Source organism: Sus scrofa, chromosome 3, assembly GCF_000003025.6.
Source record: "Sus scrofa isolate TJ Tabasco breed Duroc chromosome 3, Sscrofa11.1, whole genome shotgun sequence".
In the NCBI taxonomy this organism is placed as follows: domain Eukaryota; kingdom Metazoa; phylum Chordata; class Mammalia; order Artiodactyla; family Suidae; genus Sus; species Sus scrofa.
Window position 1 is genome coordinate 68,471,645 of NC_010445.4, and position 25,964 is coordinate 68,497,608.

The window sequence follows — 25,964 nt, forward strand, 5'->3', positions numbered from 1 at the left end:
CTACCTCTTCTTAAATGCATTTTCTGTCTGTGCCTTGCCACAGAAGAGTCAGACCTGGGATCAGATGGTTAACCTACTATTATGTAATATGGTTGCTGCAGCAGAAATGAATGGAATAGGATGAGTTTAGGAGAGGAAGTACCCATCAGAGTCTTGAGGCCTCATAATGGCTGCACCATTCATTGTTTAATAGGCTTTGAGACTGCCGTGTGCCAGTACCTTGCTAGGTGATAGTCGTACTAGGAGAATAATTCACAGGTCCTCACTTAAAGGACTTACTTCACAATAGGGTCTTAGACTTAAGCTGAATTTAAACAGATCTGGGTTGAGGTTCTGGGTATCACTGAGGAGCCTTTCACTGCCATTGTCTCTTCCCAGGGCTCTAAAATCCGGGGGTGTCTGCGAATCATTGACATACGGACTCCCATTCATCCTCAGACCCACAAGCTGTTGGCAGCTGGACTGGGATGAGCTGGAAACAAATCAGCAGCATTTCCATGCTCTGTGTCACAGCCTCCTGGTGAGTACCCATATCACCAGGTGAAGAGGAGGAAGAGGGTTAAAGTACCAACCACAGAAAAGCAGCCAACTTAATCCTGCCCTGAATCCAAACCTGAACCCAAACTGGACACACTCCAAAATGTGGGTTAAATATGACTCGCCTTTGTTGGTTTCATGCTACAGAGAATAATTCCTGAATTCAGTTGTATGGCACTAAACTTAAAAATCCCTGATATTGGAGTTCCCTTCTTGGCTCAGTGGAAGCGAATCCAACTAGGAACCATGAGGTTGCGTGTGCAATCCCTGGCCTCGCTCAGTGGGTTAAGGATCTAGGGTTGTGGTGAGCTGTGGTGTAGGTTCAGATACAGCTCAAATCTGACGTTGCTATGGCTCTGGCATAGGCCAGCAGCAATAACTCCAATGAGACCCCTAGCCTGGGAACCTCCATATGCTGAGGGTGCGGCCCTAAAAAGACAAAAGACAAAAAAAAAAAAAAAATCCCTGATTTTGTACATCTAAATGGCAACAGGGGATCTTCCATAGTAACTGTATTTTAAACCCTGTTTTCTTCTATCACTGTGGTTGACATTATAGTTTATTTCAATGGAGAGCACTGAGTCTGTGCCAGACCTTGTGTTAAGTCATGGATATTCAGTCTATTATGATAGACATTATTTATGGTCTCAAGAAACTTGCTTTCTAATGGAAGAGACAGAATTAAATATGTATATTCCTCTTGTAAATTATAGCTGATTTACAATGTTGTGCTAATTTCTGCTGTACAGCAAAGTGACCCTTTTTTCTGTTATCTTCCATCATGGCCTATCCCAACAGACTGGATGTAGTTACCTGTGCTATGCAGTAGGACCTCATCGCTTATCCATTCTCTTTTTTTTAATTTTTTTTATTATGGTTGATTTTTAATGGTTCTGTCAATTCCTGCTGTACAGCAAAATGACCCAGCTATACATATATATACATTATTTTTCTCATATTATCTTCTGTCATGTTCTGTCAGAAGTGATTGGACATAGTTCCCTGTGCTATACAGCAGGAAGGACCTCATTGCTTTTCCATTCTAAATGTAATAGTTTGCATTTACTAATCCCAAACTCCCAGTCTGTCCCACTCCCTCTCCCTCTCCCTCTCCCTCTCCCTCTCCCTCTCCCTCTCCCTCTCCCTCTCCCTCTCTCTCTCCCTCTCCCTCTCCCTTGGCAACCACAAGTCTGCTGTCCATGTCTGTGAATCTGTTTCAGTTCAGTAGATAGGTTCATCTGTGCCATATTTTAGATTCCACATATAAGTGATATCATATGGTATTTATCTTTCTCTTTCTGATTTACTTCACCTAGTATGAGAATCTCTAGTTCCATCCATGTTGCTGCAAATGGCATTATTAGTTCTTTTTTATGGCTGAGTAGTATTCCATTGTGTATTTGTACTACATCCTCTTAATCCATTCATCTATCAATGGACATTTATGTTGTTTCCATGTCTTGGCCATTGTGAATAGTGCTGTGAACATAGGGGTGCATGCATCTTTTTTGAATGAAAGTTGTGTCTAGATATATGCCCAGGAGTGGATTGCTGGATCATATAGTGGTTCTATATTTAGTTTTCTGAGGAACCTCCATACTGTTTTCCATAGTGGTTGAACCAATTTACATTCCCACCAACAGTGAAGCAGGGTTCCCTTTTCTCCACACCCTCTCCAGCATTTGTTATTTGTAGACTTATTAATGATGGCCATTCTGACCAGTGTGAGGTGGTACCTCATTGTAGTTTTGATTTGCATTTCTCTAACAATTAGTGATGCTGAGCATCTTTCATGTGCCTACTGGCCATTTGAAATATTTATATTCTTTTGTTTGTTTAACCACTGAGCCATGATGGGAACTCCTGAAATATTTATATTCTTATTGTAAGAAGTCTACGAGGGAAAAGAAGAGGTTGCTATAAGAGAGCCTCTCTGTGAAAGTGACAATTAAACTGAGATCTGCCAGATAAATGGGAATTAGGCAGGTGAAGACTGGCAGGAAGAGCATTCCAAGTGCAGGGAAATGCATGTACAAAGACCTAAAGGCCAGAAAGAGCTGACCCTCAAATCAAGAATGGAAAGACCATAGTTCCCATCGTGGCGCAGCGGAAATGAATCTGACCAGGAACCACGAGGTTGCGCGTTCAATCCCTGGCCTCGCTCAGTGGGTTAGGATCTGGTGTTGCTGTGGCTGTGGTGTAGGCCGGCAGCTGCAGCTCCAATCCAACCCCTAGCCTGGAAACCTCCATATGCCATGGGTGTGGCCCTAAAAAGCAAAAAAAAAGAAAAAAGAATGGAAAGACTGAAACAAAAAGAGCAAGGAGAGAAAGTCAAAAGATGAGGAGCCAAAAGTGAGCAGGGGTCAAATCATACAAAGCTTTGTAGGCTAAATTAAGGACTTTGGGCTTTAGGTACAAAAAAAAAAATCATTGGGAGTTCCCTGGTGGCCTAGTGGTAGAGGATCTGGCATAGTTACCTCTGTGGCTTGGGTCACTGCTATGGTGCAGGTTGAATCCCTGGATCCCTGGCCTGGGAATTTCCACATGTTCGGGTGCTGCAAAAAAGAAAGAAAGAGAGAGAGAAGGGAAGGAAGGAGGGAGGGAGTAAGAAATCATTAGAAATGACATCATCTGTTTAAGTTTTTAAACAATTAATTGTGCCAAAATTTGGAAATGAACTTTCGAAAGCAAGAATGAAAACAAGAAGATGAGGTAGGAGGGCACAGCAGTAGTCAAGGCAAGAGATGGTCGTGGCTTGGACTTGGATGTCAAGATGAGAAAAGTAAACCAATTAAAGTGTTTTCAGAGAAAGTTTATGTATCGTTGGTGAAGGATAGGATCTGGGGAGTGAGGAGGAAGAAAATATCAAATAATTGCCTGGTTTCTGATTTACCATTTCCTGAAATGAAAAAAAAACTAAGAGAGTACATACATGAAAGAGTAATACAACAAAAATAAAACAACCACAAATACAATCCCAGGAGCGGTATAAGTGCTAAGTGGATGCAGAATAACAATTTGACCCAATTGGATATGGGAGGTCAGGCAGCACAGTAATGTGTCTGTTTCACTATCAGACGCTGACTTCTGTTTTCCTGTTTCAAAGCCCACACTCCCTTTCAGGTCCACCCACTGAGTTCCTGTTTCCCATCTGAAGAACATCCATCGCCTGTCTGTGCAGAGCAGACTGACTATGCAGACAGCCCAAGAGCTCCATTCACTGTACTCTACCCAGATCCTTAGGATCTGGGAGATCAACTCAGGAGAAATTTCTCTCGAGGGGCTTCAATACGTTCTTATCGTACATGGTATTTAAGCAGTCACTTGTATTTTAATACAGCGCTAGAGGGAGTAGAAATTTTCTGGAAAGTGGTACCCTTCAACACTTCAGTTCCACTGCTGGGAACATAGCCCAAGAAAACAATCAGAAAAGGGAGCAAAGATGTATGTACCAGCATGTTTATCTCAGGGTTATTTACAACGGTTAAAAAAAAAAAAAAAAAAAAAACTGGAAACAAGTTAAATTCCTAAATAGAGGAATCATTAGATTGAAATAGGTGAAAGATTAAAGGAACCATGATTCAACCAAACAATGAACTATTATGTAGCCATAATAGTTTATAACAAGGATGGGAAAGGGTGTTCTCTTTCATCCTGATTTACATCATATAAGGTCAGTCTCTCCGCCTCTAAACTCAGGGTTTGAAAATCTAAATTTATTTATTTATTCAGTAAATATTTATTGAGCACTATGTGCCAGGTACTGTTCTAGGAGCCAAAGAGACCTCTCTTTTAAACTTTTTTTTTTTTCCTTTTTCCACCGCACCTGCAGCATGTGGAAGTTCTGGGCTAGGGGGTCTGAAGCTGCCTACTCCACAGCCCAGCAACACCCACTGGATCCTTAACCCACCGAGCAAGGCTGGGGATCAAACCCACATGCTCATGGACACTATATTGGGTTCTTAATCCACTGAGCCACAGCAGGAACTCCAGAGACTTCTTTTATCACTCCTTTTATCACTCGGGGAAACTCACACGTATATAGTTGACCCATCACTAATAAATACCCATTTTGTAGCACTTACTGACTTAAGCACTTAACCTGCTTTGCATACTTTACTTCATTTAATTCTCACAGTAGCTTGGCAGGATGGCAATTGTTGTTCCCATTTTTACAGATGGAGATGACTGAAGGCTAAAGAGATTAAGTGACTCACCAAAGGTCCCACAGGTACTGAAGTGGCCAAGTCAGAATTTGAATGTAGTTCTGTTGACTCTATAGCTAATGCCTTTAACTCTGGGCCAATTCCTACTCCAGGTGTAGCTGGATAAACACAGACTACAACACTGAGGCTAATTCTTCTGCCTTCACTTGACAACCTCATGCTTCTGTGCTTCCTGGCCTTGACTTCACTTAGACAAGTACCAGATACTTGTATTAGCTCCTTACCCAGCTTGTGTTTCTTGTGTTCTTTCTGCTCTGTGTTTATTTCACCTCATCCAGATTGCAGACCACTCTAGGAAAACAAGTAAAAAAAAAAAAAAAAAAAAAAAAAGTGTTTTAATGGCTCGTTCTTCTTGCCTCTCACACGACATCTACAAGCAACAAAAAGCCTGAAAGGCCGTGTGTAATAGAGGGAAGAATTCTTCACAAGCTTCTGCTCATTCATTCAGCAGCAGAATTTGGAGTCCCTACTAAGCAACAAGCCTTTATTTAGAGTTTTAACCTTCCTGATCCAATTTTTCAGGACTTCTTTATCCTTGATTTGGGATTCTTTCTTACATCTTTTTCATTTGCTCTTTCAAAATCTGGTGTCATCAGCTGCCCATGTAAATCTTGACTTCTATTTCTCGTTGTGATGTTTCCCCTCCAGCTTACTTCTCATTCTAACTTCTGTCTTTCTGTTAATAGCAGCAGCACCATTGTCTACTCACTCAGGCTTGAAACCTCAGTCACTTTCAGTCTTCTCACCCTTCACACCCACTTCATCACTAAGTCATATCATATTTTTTCTCATAACATAGGTTATAGCTGTCTTTTCCATCCCAATCCCATTGTTTGTTCTTACCAAGACTTCTTCAGTGAATCCTAACTTCCTTACCTCCAATCTCTCTCTCCTAATTTTCCCTGTTCATTAGACCAGATTAATCTTCTATCACATGTTGTTCTGTGGTGCCAGTACCCAGGGACTTAAGTCTTGTCTGCTCTAACCCCATAGCATCTATTAATGTAGTTTCTCCTCTCCATTCTTTTTTTTTTTTTTTTTTCAGGGCAGCACCTGCGGCATATGGCCTACGCCACAGCCACAGCAACTCTGAATCCCAGCAGCATCTGTGACCTACACTAAAGCTTGCGGAAACCCTGGATTCTTAACCTGTTGTGTCATGCCAGGGATGGAACCGATGCCTCCGCAGAGACAAGCCAGATCATTAACCCACTGCACCAAGTGAGAACTCCCAATATACAAACTTTTTTTTTCTTTTTTTTTTTTTCGTGCCACATCTGTAGCACATGGAAGTTCTTTCCCAGGCTAGGGGTTGAATCAGAGCTGCAGCTGCTGGCATCACCACAGCCACAGTGATGCCAGATCCAAGTGCGTCTGCAAACTACACCACAGCTCATGGCAACACCGGATCCTTAACCCGCTGAGCGAGGCCAGGGATTGAACCGGCATCCTCATGGATACTAGTTGGGTTTGTTACTGCTGAGCCACGAGTATATTGGGAACTCCCCCATATACAAACTTTTAATCACCCTACCTTTGAACTTCTGTTCATATTGTCCCTTCTCCTATCTGCGTCTGTTCAAGTCCTACCTCATTCTGAAAGACTTGGGTCAAATGGTGCTTCGGCAGTGAAGCCTTTCTGGATGTCTATATTTATCACTAGACATCTGTGTGTTCTGTTTCTTTTCAGAGGAAAGCATATTTCAATTCTTTTTTTAGATATATGATCCTATGATTGGGGTCAAAGTCTGTGTTATAATTTGACTACCCACACTCCAAGATAACATGGTTACCTTCTCCTGAAATTTCTACCACTTCCCCATTTGACAAACTAATTCCTCAGCCTTGGTCAAATTTAGGTTTACAGTAGAAATTCTCCCTTTGTTATCTCTCTTTTTTGTGTATCAAGGCAAGACAAGTTTCTAAACTATGGTGGTAGAGTTAAATTTGTATTGTCCATGAAAAAAAGCATTGGCTTTGGGCTCAGATGGTCCTAGGGTCCTGAAAGCCTTATTATTTCCCAACTGTGTGAACTTAGGCAATATACTTAGCCTCTCATCCGTGTATTTATCTATTTATAACCCTAACAAACCTAGCAGCCCCATGTGGTTTAGCCTCTGTATAAATGGTATATGAAGAAGCACTACCCAGAGGATAAAGAGTAATTTTTTTGTTTTTTTCGTTTTATTATTGTTATTATTAAAGTACAGTTGATTTACAATGTTTCACCAAGTTCTATTTTACAACAAAGTGACCCCATCACACACATTTCCCTGTGCTGTATAGTAGGATCACATTGAAAAAGTAATTTTAAAACTGGAGTTCCGGAGTTCCCGTCGTGGCGCAGTGGTTAACGAATCCAACTAGGAACCATGAGGTTGCGGGTTCGGTCCCTGCCCTTGCTCAGTGGGTTAACGATCCGGCGTTGCCGTGAGCTGTGGTGTAGGTTGCAGATGTGGCTCCGGTCCCAAGTTGCTGTGGCTCTAGCGTAGGCTGGCAGCTATAGCTCCGATTCAACCCCTAGCCTGGGAACCTCCATATGCCGCAGGAGCGGCCCAAAAAATAGCAAAAAGACAAAAAATAAAAAAATAAAAAAACTGGAGTTTCCATCATGGCACAGTGGGTTAAGAGTCCGACTGCAGTGGCTTGGGTCACTACAGAGGCTCGGGTTCAATCCCTAGCCCGGTGCAGTGGGTTAAAGGACCCCAAGTTGCCACACTGTGGCATAGGTCGCAGCTATGGCTCCAATTCAGTCCCTGGCCTGGGAACTTCCTTATGCCACAGGTGCAGCCAAATATTTAAAAATTAAATTGGATTAAATTAAATTAAATTAAATTACTTGTGCTTTCAAAGAACACCAAAAAGGAAATAGTTCAGTACCCACAATGATATTTTTCAAAATTTCTTCCTCTACTCGTCAGTTATATCTAACTTGGAGATGTTCTAGGAGCCTTTCACACACACATGCACCCAAAAACTAAAACTCTGTCTACATCCCCAGTCCCTGTTCCTCTATCTTCTGCCTTTCTCAGCCATATATATATATATACACACACACACATTCTATAGATTGGCTTAGCCCCTCTGACTTAGTCCTCTCCCTCTTAAGTCCTGTCTTTCTCTACCTATTTAAAATATCCAGGAATATAACTCACAGCGCTTCTCCTTCTAGTTGGGAGAGGGAACTAAAGGGAGAAGGAGCATGACAGACACATACCCTTATCCCTTAACCCTTATCCCACTCCCCTCCCTGTAAAACAAAAACAATAACGTGCTTTTTAAGATGATTAAGAAATACTGCATGCACCTAGCATATGCTTTGTATATGAAGTTCTACAAATTCCATTTGTTTCTTTTTATGGATTCTCATTCTCTGGAGGAATTATCCATCTTTTCACCCATAACTAATCACAGTTATTTTAAGGTACTTATCTGCTAACCTCAACACCTGGGTTACCTGTGGCCTTGAGTCTGTTGTCCCTTTCTTTTGTTTGGTTTTCAGACATGTGGTCTTGTCTTTTGGTGCACCTGGTAATATTTTAATGAAAGATGCTCATTGTGTCCAAATAAATTGCAGAGGCTCCAGTTAGTGTTGGCTTCCTCTCTAGAGGGTTTATCCTGCCCTGCACTAAGTAGATAGAGTGTTGCCAGTTCATCCTTTTCCATTCTGGAACTGTGCTGAGTCAAGGCTGGTCTATTGTCCTGCTAAGGCTCAATCCCTACCCCCAGTTTGCTCCTGGCTCTCTAGGATTTTCCACTGAAAACCTGATATATAATATGCATCCTTTCCCCCTGGACAGTCCCCACTCTAATCACCCTGTCCCAAGTCTGCTAAAATGCTCTACCTCCAGAGATTTTCTCCTTGGGTAGTTCTTGTCCCCTGCTCCTTGCAGCCTTAGTATTTGACAAATGTGCCAGGTGAGAAATTGGCTTGAGCACCCACCCCATGCCTGCCAAGTCTCCACCAAAAGACCTGCTAGTTTCTCTGTTCCCTTGAAAATGCCTCAGCAGGTGCAACTCCTAGGTTCTCAGTTCCCACCCCAACTCCCTCCAAATCAGAATTAACATATGCCCTCAGAATAAAATCAATTGCAATAACTCCCTCATCTCTCCAAATTCTTCCTCCTCCAGAGACTTAGCTACCTCTCATTTTCCTTGTCTCAGTACCTTCTCATTACCTTCAGAAAATGGTTTCTGTATATTTTTAATTCAGCTTTTCTAGTTGTCCTAGGCAGGAGAATCAATGTGCCTCTGGCCATTCCATCCCACTCAGATGTAGAGGCAGATAGCTTATACATGTTCATTTATTCCCTTTTGCATTTCTTATATGGCTAGACATCTATAATACATTTTCTGGTTTACTCTCAGGTAGTTAGCTGGCTCCAGCATGTTCTCGTTTTCAGGTTCCTGGGTTTTCTTACAAGTATAAGCACAGCTCAGCTCATTCAATGCTGTCTCTTCTTCCTCCCCTTCTTTTAGAGTGGTTCTTCTGAACAAAGTCCACACTGCCATAATTAAATGCTAGTCATTAGCGACAGCTGCCCCCCCCACCAGGCCTCATCAACTGTAAATGTTGTGTAACTTCTCAAAATGAATTTTTTTTCTTTTTCGGGCCACACCCTCAGCATATGGAAGTTCCCAGGCTAGGGGTCAAATCACATCTGTAGCTGCCAGCCATAGCCACAGCCACAGCAATATGGGATCCCAGCTGCATCTGCAACCTACACGATGCCAGATCCTTAACTGACTGAGTGAGGCCAGGGATCGAACCCTCATCCTTGTGAATCCAAGTCAGGGTCATTAACTGCTGAGCCAGGAAGGGAAATCTCAAAATGAATTTTAAACAACTACAGCCTTAAATGTCATTCCATTCCCTGATTTTTTTTACTTGAGAATTGAATGTTCTATCTTTATGTCCTCCTCACAGATTATTTTGTTTTATCTGAGTATTTTAGTTCCTTTTCCTCAGAATAAAAGCACTACAGCAGATAGGCAAGGCTCTTGATATCCCATTCTCCCAGTCTCTCCTGAAAGATATGTGCCATCCACACAGTCCCATAAATTTCACTTTTAAGTCAATCCAGATCACAAGAGAGCCCTGTGTTTTAACTGCATTTTTCAGAGCTTTTAGAGACTTATATCTAAGAATTATTATTTTTAATTTAACAAAAGTTAATAAACATTATCTAATAATGACTAAATTAAAAAAAAATAGGAGTTCCCTTCATGGCTCTGCAGTTAACGAACCTGACTAGGATTTATGAGGTTGCAGGTTCGATCCCTGGCCTCGCTCAGTGGGTTAAGGTTCTGGCATTGCCAGAGCTGTGGTGTAGGTCACACACGCAGCTCGAATCCCACGTTGCTGTGGCTGTGGCTGGCAGCTACAGCTCCAATTTAACCCCTAGCCTGGAAATTTCCATATGCCATGGGTGCAACCCTTAAAAAAAAACAAAAAGCACTTCCTGGTGCTTACTGTGTTCCTGAAACAGTTCTAAACATTCCACTAATATTAATTTATATTATTTCCATAACCATCCCATGAGGTGAGAATTGTTATCCCTGTTTTACAGATGAGGAAAATGAGGCCCAGAGAAGTTAAGATCTTTCCCAGGATCACACAGTGATAGTAGAGTCAATATTTAACCCACAAAGTTTGACTCTAGGAGCAACTCTTAACCACTCTATAGCCATATGAAATTCCCAGTCGTATTGATTGTCCCAGGGGCTGGGACAGCAGGATAGCACAGTTCTCTGACATACATTCACTGATCAATAAAGATCCACAAGATAGCTTTTCCCAGACTTTATATCTGGAAAAGTTCTGGGGCTCCAGTGACTGTATCGCATTTTTATGATCTCATCTAATCCTGGCTCTATTATTGCCCTGCCCTTATTTTTCCTTTGCCCAATCCCTCTAGCTGTTTATTTCATACATTTTTTGTTGTCGCCTTTTTCTAAACTTGGATAACTACTTCGTGGAATGTGGCAGGGAATCATATTTTTTTCCAAGTATTTATTAGATGAATTTATTCATCACCAGAATAACATTTCAATTACCAAATCCTACTGCAGAGTCCTAGTAATATATCTGGTGACTCATTTTCCACATCCTCATTTCTCTTACAAAGTCATGTCTGTGTGAGCTAGAAAAAGAAATTAAAATACCACCTACATCTTTCAGTTTCCTATTTAAAATGTCAGAGTTTCTGGAGACACATTCCAGAGCTTTACAGGCCATGTCTGCTCTAATTGGCCACAGAAGTGAGAGAACTCAAGCCAAGATGTGTCCAGCAGGAGTCTAGGTACATAGGCAATGCCCTCGTTGGGCTGTAAATGGGTGGGGAAATGGAAAGTCCTTGGTTATACTAGGCGGAGAGTCAACAGCAAGAATCCAAGCTGGGAGTGGGGTGATGGCAGGTCAGGAGCCATTTGAAAAAAAAAAAAAAAAAAAAAGGGATTAGAATGTACTTGGCGTGTACAGCCTGCAGAGGATCCATACAGGGGCTGGGACAACAGGATAGCACAGCATCAGGGGGCTTTTTGTGACCTAGCCTTGTTTGTTTCTCTTGCTGCATCTTTCACCACATCCCTTTTCTATCCTCCACTCTAGCCACGCTAATAAATTACTAAATGTTCTCCAAATACGCTAAACAGTTTCACACCTCCACACCCTTTTTCATGTTGCTCCCTTCCCCTTGCCTCCATCCACCTGACAGATTTTTAAGCTTTTTTTCCAAATTCTGTTTAAATACCTGCCCTATGAAGTCCTTCGTGCCCCTACCACAGCCTGCCCCATTCATCCTTTTTGTCCCTTCCTCACCCATGTACCTATTGCACATCTATTTTGACCTTCACAGAACTGAGAAATGAAATGGTATGACATGCACCTTAGCTCTCTGATGTGAGAAGGGTCACATTATTATATTTTTCTAAATAAAATGTTAAAAATATTAGTCCCCAAGTGCTAGGCTGTTGACCCAGTCAATCTCTTTATGAGTGTCTCTCCCCCTCCTTCCGGTCATACTCAGAATCCTAGGGGGGCTAATGGTCCAGAAAATGTGGGAAGCAACCTCGTGACCTTGAATGCACCTCCAGTACATTGTTAAATAGAAGTGACAAGGGCAGGTATCTTTGTCTTGCTCCTAATGTTAGGGTCAAGGAACCCATTTTTCACCACTATGATGTTAACTGTAGGGTTTTTTTTGTAGAGGTTTTGTTAGCTTGAAGAAATTCTATTCTAATCCTAGTTTGTGGAATGTTTTTATCATGAATTTTATCTTATACTTTTTCTTCATCTACTGAGATGAATATGTAGTTTTGTCATTTATTCTATTAACATGCTGTATGACACTGTTTGATTTTTGGATATTAGGCCAACCTTGTATTCCTAAAATAAATTCCACTTGTAGTGTATAAACCTTTTTATATGTTGTTAGACCTGGTTGGCTGGTATGCTGTTGAGGATTTTTACATCTACACTCATAAGGGATATTGGTCTATCATTTTCTCATGATGTCTTTGTTTTTAGTATCAGGATAATACTGACCTCTTAGATGAGTTGCTAAGTGTTCCATCTTCTGGGTTTTTTTTTTTTTTTTTGGAAGAATTTCTGAAGGATTAATGTTATTTCTTTAAAGGCTTGGTAGAATTCGCCAGTGAAGCCATCTGGGCCTTGACTTTTTGTGTGGAAAATTTTCTGATTACTAATACTTGTTATAGATTGTGCAAAAAAAAAAAAAGTTAATATTGCAGGCCTGAGATTCCTTTCCTTAGAAAGTCCTGCTTGAAAGATTGACCCTTGGCTTGCCTCTGGGAACCTGCATTTAGGGAGTATTCCCACATCCCCTACATAATAAGAGTGCCTCACTGTGCCTAAACTGTACAAAAATATATGCTGACATCTGCTCTCCTTCTGGAAGTCTAAAATTTTGGTATGTGCTAGATACAGGGTGCCTATGTGACCAGCCCCCAAAAATGTTGGGCCCTGAGTCTCTAATGACTTCCCTTGATAGCCAACATTTTACACTCATCACAATTCAATACGAGAAGAGTATTGAATTGTACATTCTGTGTGACTCCATTGGTAGAGGACTCTTAGCAGCTGTACCTGTTTCCTCCGAACTTCATTTCATGAGCCTTTTCCCCATGCTGATTTTCCTTTGTATCCTTTTGCTGTAATAAGTCATGTCTATGAGTATGACTATATGCTAAGTCCTGTGAGTCCTCTTAGTGAATCACTGAATCTGGGAGTGGTCTTGGGGACCCCTGACACAGATTTATTAATATTTTCTATTTCCTTTTGGGTCAGTCTCAGCAGCTGTGTCTTTCTAAGAATATGTCCATTTTATATAAGTTGTCTAATCTGTTGTCATATAATTGCTTGTAACATTCCATTGTAATCCTTTTCATTTCTATAAGGTCAGTAGTGATGCCCCCTCTTTTATTTCTTATTTTAGTAACTTGGATATTCCCCCCAACCTTTTTTGTTTGTTTGTTTGTTTGTTTTTGTTTTTATAGGGCCACACCCGTGGCATATGGAGGTTCCCAACCATGGGTCAAATCGGAGCTGCAGCTGCCAGCAGACACCACAGCCAAAGCCATAGCAACTCAAGATCCCAGCTGTGTCTGCAACCTACACCACAGCTCACGGCAATGCTGGATCCTTAACCCACTGATCAAGGCCAGGAATCAAACCCGAATCCTCATCGATACTAGTCGGGTTCATTAACCACCGAGCCACGAAGGGAATTCCTTTTCCCTTTTTTCCTTAATCAATATAACTAAAAGTTTTTTTTTGATTTTTATTCATCTTTTCAGGGACCTTTTAATTCCATGGATTTTCTCTATTATCTTTCTAGTCTCTATATCTTTCTAGTCTCTATATCTTTCTACTCCAACATTTTTTTTATTTCCTTCTTTCTGCTTGCTTTAGGTTTAGTTTGTCCTTCTTTTTCTAGTTTCTTAAGTTGGAAGGTTAAGTTATTGATTTGTTTCCAGTGGAAACAAATCTTACTGGGAACCATGAGGTTGCAGGTTTGATCCCTGGCTTTGCTCAGCGGGTAAAGGATCTGACACTGACATGAGCTGTGGTGTAGGTCACAGACATGGCTCGTATCGTGCATTGCTGTGGCTGTGGTGTAGGCCGGCAGCTATATCTCCGATTGGACCACTAGCCTGGGAACCTCCATATGCTGCAAGTATGGCCCTAAAAAAAAAAAAAAAAAAAAAAGAGAGAGAGAGAGAGAGAGATTGTTCTTTCTATTTTCATGAAGGAGTTATTAGCTATAAATTTCCCTATAAGCATTGCTTTAGCTGTATTTCGTAAGTTTCTATATGTTGTGTTTTTATTTAAACTTACTTCTCTTTTTAATTTAATGATTTTTATTTTTTTTCCGTTATAGCTGGTTTACAGTATTCTGTCAATTTTCTACTGTACAGCAAAGTGACCCAGACACATACATATATATTTTTTTTTCCTCACATTATCATGCTCCATCATAAGTGACTAGATATAGTTCCCAGTGTTATACAGCAGGATCTCATTGCTATTTACACTTATTTCAATTATTTTCTAATTTCCCTGGTGATTTCTTCTTTGATCTGTTGATTATCTAGGAATATGTTATTTAATTTTCACATATTTATCAATTTCCCCAATTTTTTTTTTAATTATTGACTTCTGATTTCATTCCATTGTGGGCAGAGAAGATACTTTGGATGACTTTAATCTTTTTAAATGTATTTTATTTATGGCCTATCACATAGTCTATTCTGGAGAATATTCCATGCTCACTTGACAAGAATGTCTAATCTGGTGTTTGGGTGTTTGAAATCTCTGTTAGCATTTTTCCCTGGTCTCTGTTGTGGGAGCCAGTGTGAGGATAGTGGATATTACCGTGTCTTTCTTCTTCCCCTCCTGGGTCTCGCCTTCTGGAGTGAGAATAGGCAAGTAATGACAAATTAATATAATTTCTCCCTCATGTCCTTCCAGATTCCCAAACTCCCAGGTATGTTTGGTTTTTCCGCACCCAGCTGTGATTTCTCTTCCTAGATGCATTATGACAATGAAATCTCTCTTCCCACAAGCAAAGCAAAATGAGGCTCTTGCCCTTCCATACTCTGAGGCTGCCTCAGGAACACTCCCACTCGAGAATTGCTCAGTGCTTCTTTAATGGATGAGTTTAGTCCCAGGTCATCATACTGATGGTAAACCAAGGGAGTGCTGGTTTGGTGAGATTAGAGCTTTTACTTGATTTCACAAACCCCAGCTGCCCTTCTGGCAAGGCCTACACCAGTGCCATTAAAATTGTCCCTTCTACTCCTGTTTCCCCATGTACCCGGAAGTGAGTAACCACATCCTCTTCCTTTTCTTTGAAATCTGTAAAGGATCCATTTGGCTGTAACGAACAGAACACCAACCTACTTCTACTTTGAGTAATTCAGAGTTTGTTTTTCTCACACCCTATATGATTTTAATGGTGAATATTTGTCATTATACATTATACATACATTACACATGCGTCCAAACACACAGGATGTACAACACCAAGCATACTAAATTAAACTGTGGACTTTGGGTGATTGTAATATGACCATGTAGGTTCATCCTTGGTTTGAGGAAAAAAAAAAAAAAAAAAAAAAAAAGGACCCATTCTGGTGAGTGCTGTTGATAATAGGGGAGGCTATGCATGTGTGGGGAAGGGAGTATATGAGAAATCTCTGTATCTGCCTCTCAATTTTGTTGTAAACCTAAAACTGCTCTTAAAATTATCTCTTAACGGAGTTCCCATCATGGCTCAGTGGTTAATGAATCCCACTTGGAATCATGAGGTTGCAGGTTTGGTCCCTGGCCTTGCTCAGTGGGTTAAGGATCCGGTGTTGCCGTGAGCTGTGGTGTAGGTCACCGACGAGGCTCGGATTCCGCGTTGCTGTGGCTCTGGCATAGCTTAGCGGCTACAGCTCCAATTAAACCCCTGGCCTGGGAACCTCCATATGCCGAAGGAGCAGCCCTCAAAAGGCAAAAAGACAAAAAAAAAAAAAAAAATCTCTTAAAACGAGTTTATTATTCTCATGTAACAAGAAGTGTGGGGACAGACAGTTCTGGGCCAATGTTGTTGGTCAATGATGCCATCAAAGACCTAGGCTACCTCCATTTTCCCACTGCAGCATCCACAGCTGATGTACTTCATCCTTATGCCCGCTGCCTCATGGTCACAAGGTGGCTGCTGCATCTCAAGACCAAGTCTTGTCCTAGGGAGAAAGAAAAGTTAGGGTGCAGAGGCAAAAAACCTGCCAACATATTACAGAGCTCTTCTAGAGCCCCCACCCAGCAACTTCTGGCTGCTGTTTTGTTAAGTCTAAATTGCATATCACCCCACACCAGTCACTGAAAGATTGAAAAATGGGTAGAAGGAAGGGAGAAGGGCAGGGGGGCAGTGGAGCAGTAGCCAGTAAACCAGAAGTGGTTGCCACACCTTCCTTCACAGCCTTAGTAATTAGAAGTTGGGGAGGAAGACTAATCAGGGTGAGCTTGAAGTATGGCATGCCATTCAGCATTTCTTGATAAGCCCAGGATAAAGCAGTTGTTCCATAACACTGAGATGCAAGAAAAGTCACACTGTCATTGTTTTATAGCCCCTAAGGATTTGTCACAGTGGCCAGATATTCTACACAGAGTCTTGGAAAAGTAACCAACCATGCCAGTGTTCTCAGGTCCGCAGTGTTTCTGGGATGCAGGACTTTCAGGGCTAAAAAATGGGCAAACTGGAATAGCTGGTCATCCTAAACCTTGGGCAGACATTAGTTTACAAGCCTTATGCTTATTATGTTATGAGCCCTGAGAGGGCAAGGAACATGTCTAAGGAATTTCTGTACACCCATGCCTTGTACATGGGACATAAGAGGCAGGCATCCCATAAATTATTAGTAAATAAACAAACTAATTTAAAGCAAATGCATGAACCAGCATTCATGAAAAAAATTCAAAGAAAAAAAAAGGATCTTTAAAATAATGTTAATAATTGACGGGAGTTCCCGTCGTGGCGCAGTGGTTAACGAATCCAACTAGGAACCATGAGGTTGCAGGTTCAGTCCCTGCCCTTGCTCAGTGGGTTAATGATCTGGCGTTGCCGTGAGCTGTGGTGTAAGTTGCAGACGCGGCTCGGATCCCGCGTTGCTGTGGCTCTAGCGTAGGCCGGTGGCTACAGCTCCGATTAGACACCTAGCCTGGGAACTTCCCATATGCCTCGGGAGCGGCCCAAGAAATGGCAAAAAGACAATAAATAAATAAATAAATAAATACATAAATAAAAATTTTAAATTCTTTAAAAAAAAATAAAATAATGTTAATAATTGAAAGCCTGAGCCACATCAGAAGTTACTTGAGCAAAGAAAACGGAATGCCCTGCAGCTTCCTAATAGCCCTTCCAGAGAACAGCCCTTCCAGGCTCAAAGAGGCCATCTCCTCTGAGCAGGGGGTGGATCCTCCCCATGCACACATACCACAATTTCTATGTCATTTATTTCCAATTTGATGGACTGGAGAAGCATCAGATAGACCTGCCATACGTTTTAGATCTGTTCTTCAGGAAGACAGCCCTCCTCCAGATACAGGCAACATACAAGAAAGCATGAACTTCTGGAGTTCCCATCGTGGCTCAGTGGTTAACGAATCCGACTAGGAACCCTGAGGTTTCGGGTTTGATCCCTGGCCTTGCTCAGAGGGTTAAGGATCCAGCATTGCCGTGAGCTGTGGTGTAGGTTGCAGACGTGGCTCGGATCCCGCGTTGTTGTGGCTGTGGTGTAGGCCGGTGGCTACAGCTCCGATTTGACCCCTAGCCTGGGAACCTCCATATGCCATGGGAGCGGCCCAAGAAAATGGAAAAAAAAAAAAAAAAAAAAAAAAAAAGCATGAACTTCTAAAGGCACCTGCCACCTTCAGACCTCCTCAGAGTCTGCACTGCACAGAATGATGATGCTGATTTAGTGTCTAGGACATCCCCACCCACCCCCGCCTCCAACCCAACACATTCACTCCGGGGGTATGATTGTAATGCTGCAGTAGGTTCTGCCTGCTTCACTGTGTCACTTTCCACTTATCTTCCACAAGACACTGATAATTCCTCTATCCCCTTAAGATCTTTTTTTTCTTCCTTTTTGCTTTTCCTCTTGTTATCATTCCTTCCAACCTCTCACATAAGTAGAGGGGGTAGAGCTGCTGTGCCTGCTCCATCTCATGTAGCAGGGAGACTGTTAGGTACCAGGTCATGATCACCTCAAGCAGGAGGACACAACTCAAAGATAATTTTAACGCTTCTGACTCCATAGTTCCTGGAGTTTTGTGACTTTCCTTGAAAAATTACCACATGGAGCTCTTGTTGTGGCTCAGTGGTTAACAAACCCGACTAGTATCCATGAGGAGGTAGGTTCGATCCCTGACCTCACTCAGTGGGTTAAAGATCCGGCATTGCCGTGAGCTGTGGTGTAGCTTGAAGACTCGGCTTGGATCCAGAGTTGCTGTGGCTGTGGCATAGGCCGGCGGCTGTAGCTCTGATTAGACCCCTGGCCTGGGAACCTCCATATGCTGCAAGTGCAGCCCTAACTAGACAAAAAAAGGAAAGAAAAACTATCACAGAAAATTGCCTCATTTCCATGCTTGGTTTAAAAGGATGCAGGTAGAAAGCTGCTCAAAGGTCTGCTTGTCTCTTCTTCTTACCTGTGTGCCAACCTCTATACCCTCCATGGCACATGGCAGAGGGTCACTCAAAGAGTTGCCGGTCCCAGAGTGCTGACCCTTCTTTCCATCCTGCGGCTGCCTGAGCTGATCTCAAGGGCCCCATCCCCAGCCGCCCCCTTGTACCAAAGTTTTCCTCTCCCTGCTCTCTGCTCCTCCTCTCTCTCTCCCCAGGTGACTTTGACCCCCTCTTCTTAAGCCCTCTCTGGCCTGTCCAGAGTCATTCCCCAGTCAGCCCACTCTAATCCCAGTTATACAACACAACCAGAATTTATCACCCTCAAAATAAGACCTGGATTTTCACAACACCACCAAAGTCTCTGTTTCAAGACTCTGTTTTTAAGAATTACAGCTCTTTATGGCTGCACCCGAGGCATACGGAAAGTTCCTGGGCCAGAGATTGACTCTGAGCTGCAGCTGCGGTAACACTGGATTCTTTAACCCACTGCGCCAGGCCGGCCCCAGGATCGAATCTGTGCCTCCGCAGTGACTCAAGCCGCTGCAGTTGGTTTCTTAACTCACAGTGCCACAGTGGGAACTCCAAGAACTATAGTTCTTAAAACTCAACGTTTACCATTGAGTAATATATCAGCCCCCTTTGGGGCAAAACACCCACTTCATCTCTTAATTTGTGTCCGCACTGTTAACCCTTTTGTGTGTATCCGAAACCAGAGAGAAAGAGCAGTACTGGTGATTTGGGCAGAAAGTCCCTCCCTCCCCAGGGCCAGGGTAAAATGGCTCAGCCCTCCCTGACACCCCCAGGAGGGACTCGGGGAAGCCCCAATGGGACTAATCTTCAACACGTGCCAAAGACTGAAGATAACCCAGCGCTCATATGTGTCTTTGTTTCAGAAAAGAGAATGGCTGCTGTTGGCCAAAGGGGAGCCCCTGAGCCCTGGACCCAGCCTGAGAGAGCCGGCCAGCACCTTCTACATGATCGTGCCCTCGCGCTCTCCCACCCTGCTGGTGAAGGCGGTGGCCACTCGGGAACTGATGCTGCCCAGCCCTTTCCCCCTGCTCCCTGAGGACATGCCTGATGCCAGCCTGAAGACTGTGGAGGCAAGCGGAGCCCAGAGCCCATGGAGTACACGGCGGCAGGGGGGGGGGAAGAGAAAGGGATGAGAGAGGGCGAGCCCGCCAAGGACAGGACAGAAGGGCAGAGGGAGGAGTGGTTCCAAGGGTGTGATAAGAGGGGCCAAGAAGCAAGCAAGGAACTGAGGCTGGACGGAAGGAAGGAAGCACGCATCGGTGTGACGGCGTGTTCTCACGGGTCTTGCTCTGCAGTCCGTATATGCACGCGTGCGTCCCTGTGTTTGTGTGCTTTTCAGAGAAAGGAAAAGGCAGCCAATGGAGACACCGAGAATAGGAAGGGCTTTAAAACGAGACTCCGGGGCCAAGGAGCAGACAGCTCTGAAGGCCATTTTCTCCTCCTCCTCCTCCTTTCATCTTGGATCTAGAGTCTGGATTTCCTCTGCCAGCCTCCCCAGACTGAGGGTGGGAGAGCAGGGGGTCTGGGCACAGAGAAGTGGAACCACACCGTCGCTGCTGGATTGCTGGCTTCCGTGCAGAGGACAGAGTCTGGGATTGTGCTCTTGGCTTGGCAGGCCCCGGGGATGTGGAGAGAGGTGGGCACGAGTGGCCGTGGCTCACTCAGCGTCTCACTTCAGGGCCAGTGGTTCCTGGCACAGGATGTTGTGGCCGGAAAACCTGACTGCTCAAGAATGCTGTGCTCGTATGTCCTCCAGTTATGCTCACCTCGCAGGCCAGGGAGAACTCAGTGTACCCACTTTGCTGACTTTGAGCGCCCCAGCCCCCCACGCCCTCCCTCACGGCCTCACACACTGGAGCCCTTGTAACCCTCATGGCGCTCTGGTCTCTCTCAGAATCTCCTGACACAGTTCTTAGGGCAGAGTGTTCAGTGTCCCTAACCACTCGCAGTTGCTGCTACCTCTTGCCTGACACGTACCTCCCAGAACACCCAGCAGGACCCACATCTATTTCGCATCCTTCAGTGAAGCCCTGGGTCATGCATCTCCTCCAGCTTCTCACCCTCCAGGGTCTGATGCCCTGATGCCTGTTACTTCAGGTCCCTGGGGTGAGGCTCCTCCTCTTTCTTCCGCAGATGATGCTGGATGACCTGGAGCTAGATTCCATCTACAACCCCTTGCAGGTTTGGAGCCACCTGTACTCACACCTGAGCAGCAACTTTGCCAAGCCTCAGGGCCGGCTGCAGCCAAGCTGGGAGAGCTGGGCCCTGAGAAAGGTACTTTCCCCCCTGCCCTCTATGCCAGAATCCCAGAGTCCTCCCCCTGTCCCCACCCCCGCCAAGTAGCCTCCTGGGACCTCCGCGTGGGCAGAGAGGGAAGAAGAATGAGGCCTTCAGGGGAGGAAGAGAAAGAGCTGCCCTTTGTCCTTGACAAAGGAAATTACTCCCTCTACCCCGTAAGAGGGCTTTGTATTGCTTGGGTTTTTACATAGGATAATGTTTAGTTATCTAATTGCAGTGTTTATGATAGCTCATTAGTCGCTTATGGACCATTGTCCCACTAAGCAAACTGGCTGCACTGGAACTACAACCACAGGCCTCTGTGGAAAGAGAAGGCTGAAGGGAAGGTGGGGAAAGACGTGCCCGAGGGAAGGGAAGTGGGCATTTCCTGAGCAGCAGTCATGGGCCAGGTTTTGTGACGTGTGCTCTCATGTGTACCTTTCTCATTTAATCCTCACAGCCTCCCCGCAAGGTAAGTGTTATGCTCACTTTACAGCTGAGGAAAGGGAGGCTGGCCAAGGTCAGCAGCTCAGAGACAGGGCTCTAGTGACAAGGGTTCGAGAGAGAAGAGTAATTGCATGGGGGAATTTGTTTTTATGAAATCCATGTTCCTAGTATTTGGGCTTCCTTTTGCACCCTTTTGAATCTTTTCCTTGTTTCTCAGTAACAGAGCCTATAGAAAAACCTCTCACTTTGCCTTAGCTGAAGTTACAAGAGAAAGATGTTTCAAACTACCACCAATCTAGAGGTGGGAGCAGAGCCCACCACCAGTTAGCTGGTGGGCAAGCAAACAGGAGGATGCTCAGCCGGGAGACAGACTCTGGAGGGCTGGAGCCGAGAACACTCCACTACCCTGGGCCTTGAGGCTGTCACTCCAGGGATGGGACACAGGAAAGAGTTAGGACAGGAGGCCCAGCAGGGAATGGGACAGGAGATCAGGAACCGTCTGGTCTTCAGAGGCAGCTCCACTTGCTTTCTTTACAGGCTGGGCAGTTGCAGACGAGTCGAGTTCGAGCCACAGTGGCCCCCCTGCCTGTGACTCCAGCCCCTGGCAGAGCTCCCAGGATGCCTGTAGCCCGAAAAATTTCCCCAGAAGTCTTCTTCCAGCCTTCCCTGGAGGAGGAGGACAAGGAGGAGTGGCCCTCAGGGCCCTAAGTCTCCAGGGCTAGAGCCCATCAGGCTCACCAGTGGCTTTCTGTGGCCAGACTTGCCTCCTGTCACCTGAGCCTCGGAGAGCTCCAGCTGACTGAGAAACAGAGCCTTCCCCTCCCTGGCCCTCAGTGCCACCTCGACCCCACTCCTCAGGCTGGGAAGAGACACGCCCAAGCCTTTTCCTTCTCTTTTTCTTTTGGATCATTTGATACCGTCAACACAAATGAAGATTAAATACCCAGTAAGCCTCCCCCATTGTTAGAACAGTCCCAGGTCTGAACTTCTCCTGGTAACTCTGTGTAAGCGGGTGGATGAAGTCAGGTCACCTTCCAGAAACGGGATCTCAGGAGACAAGGATGAGGTTTTCAGAGCTCGTGAAAAACAAGTTGGATTGAAATCTAGCCTCATTCTGAAGCCTGTGCCCCTTCCATTACACCCACCACACTGCAGTTCCCTTCAGCCTCCAAACAGAAGAGCTGGTGCTGGGTACCTACACTCGAGGTGTGTGTGGGCAGCAGGGGGAGGTGCCTCCTATAGCTGAGAACAGGGGAAGGGAGGTGTGAGAAACACCTGTTCCCCTGTCCTCGCACCTGCCCAGCCAACCCTCTCCAGCCATAGACTAACTACTGTTTATAAAATGCTTGCTCTGTACTTCAGACTGCATTAAATACTTGAGAAATGCAACTCTCATATAAACAATCCTTTGAGGTCGAGCCTCTAATTAAGTTTTCCCATTCTACGGAGGGGCAGCAGGGGAAACAGGGTTATAGATATGGGGTGGAGCCCAGGTGGGCCTGACTGGACCACCCAGGCTCTGAAGACCACACTGCTTGGCTCCCCTCCCTGGGCCCTTCAGTGACCACCTGACACAGCCCTGGTTCTCCTCGTGATCCCTGCCACACCCACCCAGCACATCCTGCCACTCGGTCCCCTCTGTGTCTGTTCACACACAGAGACCTCTGAAACCCACACTAACTTTAATGAGAACAAAACTTTTTTAAAAATATATCTCTGGCAAAGAACAACGCAGGGAGAAGGATCCAGACACAGCCCAGTGTCTCCCTGTAGCCCATCCAGGCCCCTCAAACTGCATCTACTCAGACCAAACACCCCTTTCCAGAGACTTGGTCCACCAGCTATGCCTTCCTTTGGTGGGGATGACTTAGAGGTGCTGGCCTCCCCCAGATCCCATCCCCGAGGCCCTGCCACCTGTCCCACTTCCATCCATGACTTCGTGGGACAGATCTTTCCCTTGACTCCCTTTGTCCCCTGGTCTCACGCATGTCCCTCTGGTTCCTGCTGGTTTTAATAGGTTTCTTTGACCCCCAGTGCCACCTCCTGGCAGCACCCCCAGCCTCGCCCTCCTTCTCATGTTGAGTCCTCCGACTTGACCCCCATCTTGTCAGTCCCCACTCCAGAGAGCCCACAGTCCCAGCTCCCCGAGGCTCCACTCTTCTGGACCTGGCTGTATAGGGCAGTGTCTGAGCTGTGGCCTTTGCTGCCACTGCCAGTTGCAGCCCGAGCTTCAGAGAAGGCCGGGCCCTGGGGCTTGGGAGCTGGGAAGGGCTTTGTGTTCCGAGGGGGTGGCACAGCGTAGTCATCAGTGGCGGGATTGTAGGGGAGCTCATAGCCCTCCTCCTTCACCCGAGCCTGGCACCACCATGCATCCTTGGGCTCCTGAGGCAGATCGTAGAGGCCCCGGAGAGCAGCGGGGGCCAGGCCTTCAGGTTCATCGTAGATGGGGTCTTCTTTGGGATCTGTCAACTTGGTCTTCAGCAGCTGCTGCTGCACATGCTCATACAAGTCCCAATAGAGCGGTTTCTTCAACTGTGCCCCCTCCCCTGCCCGAGCAGGAGTGCTGTCCAGGGGGTCTGAGTAGAGGGAATCTCGGGAAGGGCGTGGAGGAACGCGCAGGGAGTCTAAGGGTTCAGCGTACACAGCTGGAGGGTTGCCTGGCAGTTCCTGGGGGCCGGGGGGAGAAGCCAACGTCCCCTCCGCCACTTCTCCTTCATGGGAATCAGCTCTGAGAACATCCTGCCCCTGGACAGCCTTTCCCTGGGCCTTCTGCCGGTGGATAGCATTCTCCACTGCCTGAAAGATGTCATTCCCCTGTGCTGTCTGAAAGGTGAAGGTTCCAGGGCCGGAGGGGCAGCGGCGACCAGCCTCAAAAGAGAACATGACCTGAAGAGGGGTGGGGAGGGAATCAGGGAATCATTACCCAGAGTCCTCAGGGGAGGTGGGTCACAGGGCTGTAACTAGTTAGGGGACCCACGGAGAGGAGACCACCTGGGAAGGGAGGTGGGGTCAAGGGCTAGGCCAGAAAGGGTTATCCAGAGGGCAGAACTTCCCACATTCCTGTCCTGCCTCACCCATCCCACAGCTGCCCTACCCAGGGAACCAGCCCTCCCTGACGGCAGCGCACCTTGTCGCGGCCATAGCGACGCAACAGGGTGTAGGGCCAGGAAAGGAGTGGCTCCAATATCTGACTCTGGGCCGCCACGGCCAGGAGAGTCAGCTTCTCAGCCTCCACTCTCAGCACATAGGAGCCATGCAGGCCACAGCGCTCGGCGGCTTCAGTCCTCTGCGCAGTTACCCAGAACTGGGATCCTGGAAGGGATACAGTTAGACTAGCACCTGCGGGAGTGGCTTGCGGGGAAGGGGCAGGTTGTCCAAGCACACGTTTGAAAGCCGGCTCTCAGGAGCTTCCTCCTTGCCTTTGTAGGAACCACTCCCTTCCCAAGGACATTCTTTCCACCCCATCCCTGCTGGGGCTTCTTGGGCAACTACCTTCCCAGGCGGGGCTATACAGCGAGTTCTCCAGCATCTCCAGGGCAGAAAGCTTGGGTGGGTTCTCAGCAGGCGCCAGAGCCCAGCTGCCTTTCTGGGGTAGAGAGAGAGAGGCTGTAATTCCCTTCGACACCGTTCCCAGGCTCGGGGCCGCCCAGTTCCTCTGCAGCTGTAACTGCTCCCACCCGACATCGCCTCCTGGGCCCCGGGCAGCTCGCCCCAGACCCTCACCAACACCCCGGCCCCCTCACCGGAAAGGCGTTTCGGCACAGCGTTTGCACCCAGGCGACGCTAGACGGCGCGTCCGCCGCCAGCAGGTGGGAGCGCTGTGCGGTGTCCAGGCGGAAGGCTGCGGCGCCAGGCTCAGGGGGGCTCTCCACGGCCACCGGGGCCACGCTCACACACTCTGCCAGACGGATCACCTTGCAGTCCAGGCGGCGCGAGCCCCCTCGGCCCCCTCCAGAGCTCGGCCCCTTGTGGTCGAAGAACTCGAGCCGCGCGACGCCGTGGGGGCTGGCCGGGTAGAGCACCGCCCAGGTCTTCCTCCATCTCTGGGGAGACAGAGAGCCGAGGGAAGCTGGGCAGGGACCCGGCAAGTACCCGCGGCCCGGGCCCGACGGGGAAGGAAGGACGCGACCCGAGCCCAGACGGGGAAGGAAGGACCCGCGCAGGCCCATTTCAGGTCTGTGGCTTCCCGACGGCGGGCGAAGTTCCCTAAGGAGGATGCCGCTCTGTCTCCCCAGGACCAGAGGCGGCGTACCCGGAGGCCGGCAGACGCTTCTCCCGAGTGTGTGCAAAACATTTCAGCGGGACCGTCACAGGATCTCTGGCTCCCGGCGCTCCGCTCTATCCCGCTGCCCACCTCCTCCCTCCTGGGCTCAGTCGCCCACCCCTAACTCTGATGGGGGGTTCGACAACCCCTGCCCAGACTACCTTGGTACCGAAACGCTGACTCTGCAAAAACAGCGGCCCTTCCATCACGGCCCCGTCCATGGCCCCCGGCGGTTCCTTCGGCGCTTCCTGGCCCCGCGGGCCCCAGGCGGGGCCGGGCGGAGGGCGGGGCGGGGCGGGGCGGGGCCCGCGGGAGGCGTTCCCGCTCCTCCCCGACCTCCTAGGACCGCGAAAGGGAGGAAGGAGAGGAGCAAGAAGGAAGGGGAGGGGGTACCAGAGAAGCTGCACGGTGCACCACCTCCAGGCCCCTACCCCTATTCCTGGGTGGCTCTACCAAGTGGCTCTCTCAAGAGAAAACTCGTGGTTTCCATCA

At 46.5% G+C, this 25,964-nt stretch overlaps 2 protein-coding genes across 3 annotated transcripts in view; one reads left to right on the plus strand and one right to left on the minus strand.

Moving 5' to 3' along the window:
• The window catches only part of M1AP (meiosis 1 associated protein), an 82,699-nt gene extending 59,677 nt beyond the window's left edge, over window positions 1-23,022 (plus strand). Inside the window, exons 7-11 of one of the 2 annotated variants that reach the window (XM_003125014.5) lie at window positions 379-520; window positions 19,348-19,554; window positions 20,618-20,758; window positions 21,222-21,233; window positions 21,746-23,022. In XM_003125014.5, coding sequence (XP_003125062.3) covers window positions 379-520; window positions 19,348-19,554; window positions 20,618-20,758; window positions 21,222-21,233; window positions 21,746-21,916 — 673 coding nt within the window. In that variant the 3' untranslated portion in view covers window positions 21,917-23,022. The remainder of the gene's footprint in view (window positions 1-378; window positions 521-19,347; window positions 19,555-20,617; window positions 20,759-21,221; window positions 21,234-21,745) is intronic. The other variant, XM_005662438.2, reaches the window with a different exon arrangement.
• On the minus strand, window positions 22,872-25,730 carry DOK1 (docking protein 1). Its single transcript, NM_001143705.2, has 5 exons — window positions 25,634-25,730; window positions 24,952-25,251; window positions 24,701-24,794; window positions 24,336-24,520; window positions 22,872-24,094 (listed from the first exon to the last, which is right to left on the minus strand). Exons 1-5 carry the CDS (start codon window positions 25,691-25,693, stop codon window positions 23,282-23,284), a joined length of 1,452 nt encoding a protein of 483 aa, NP_001137177.2. The 5' UTR covers window positions 25,694-25,730; the 3' UTR covers window positions 22,872-23,281.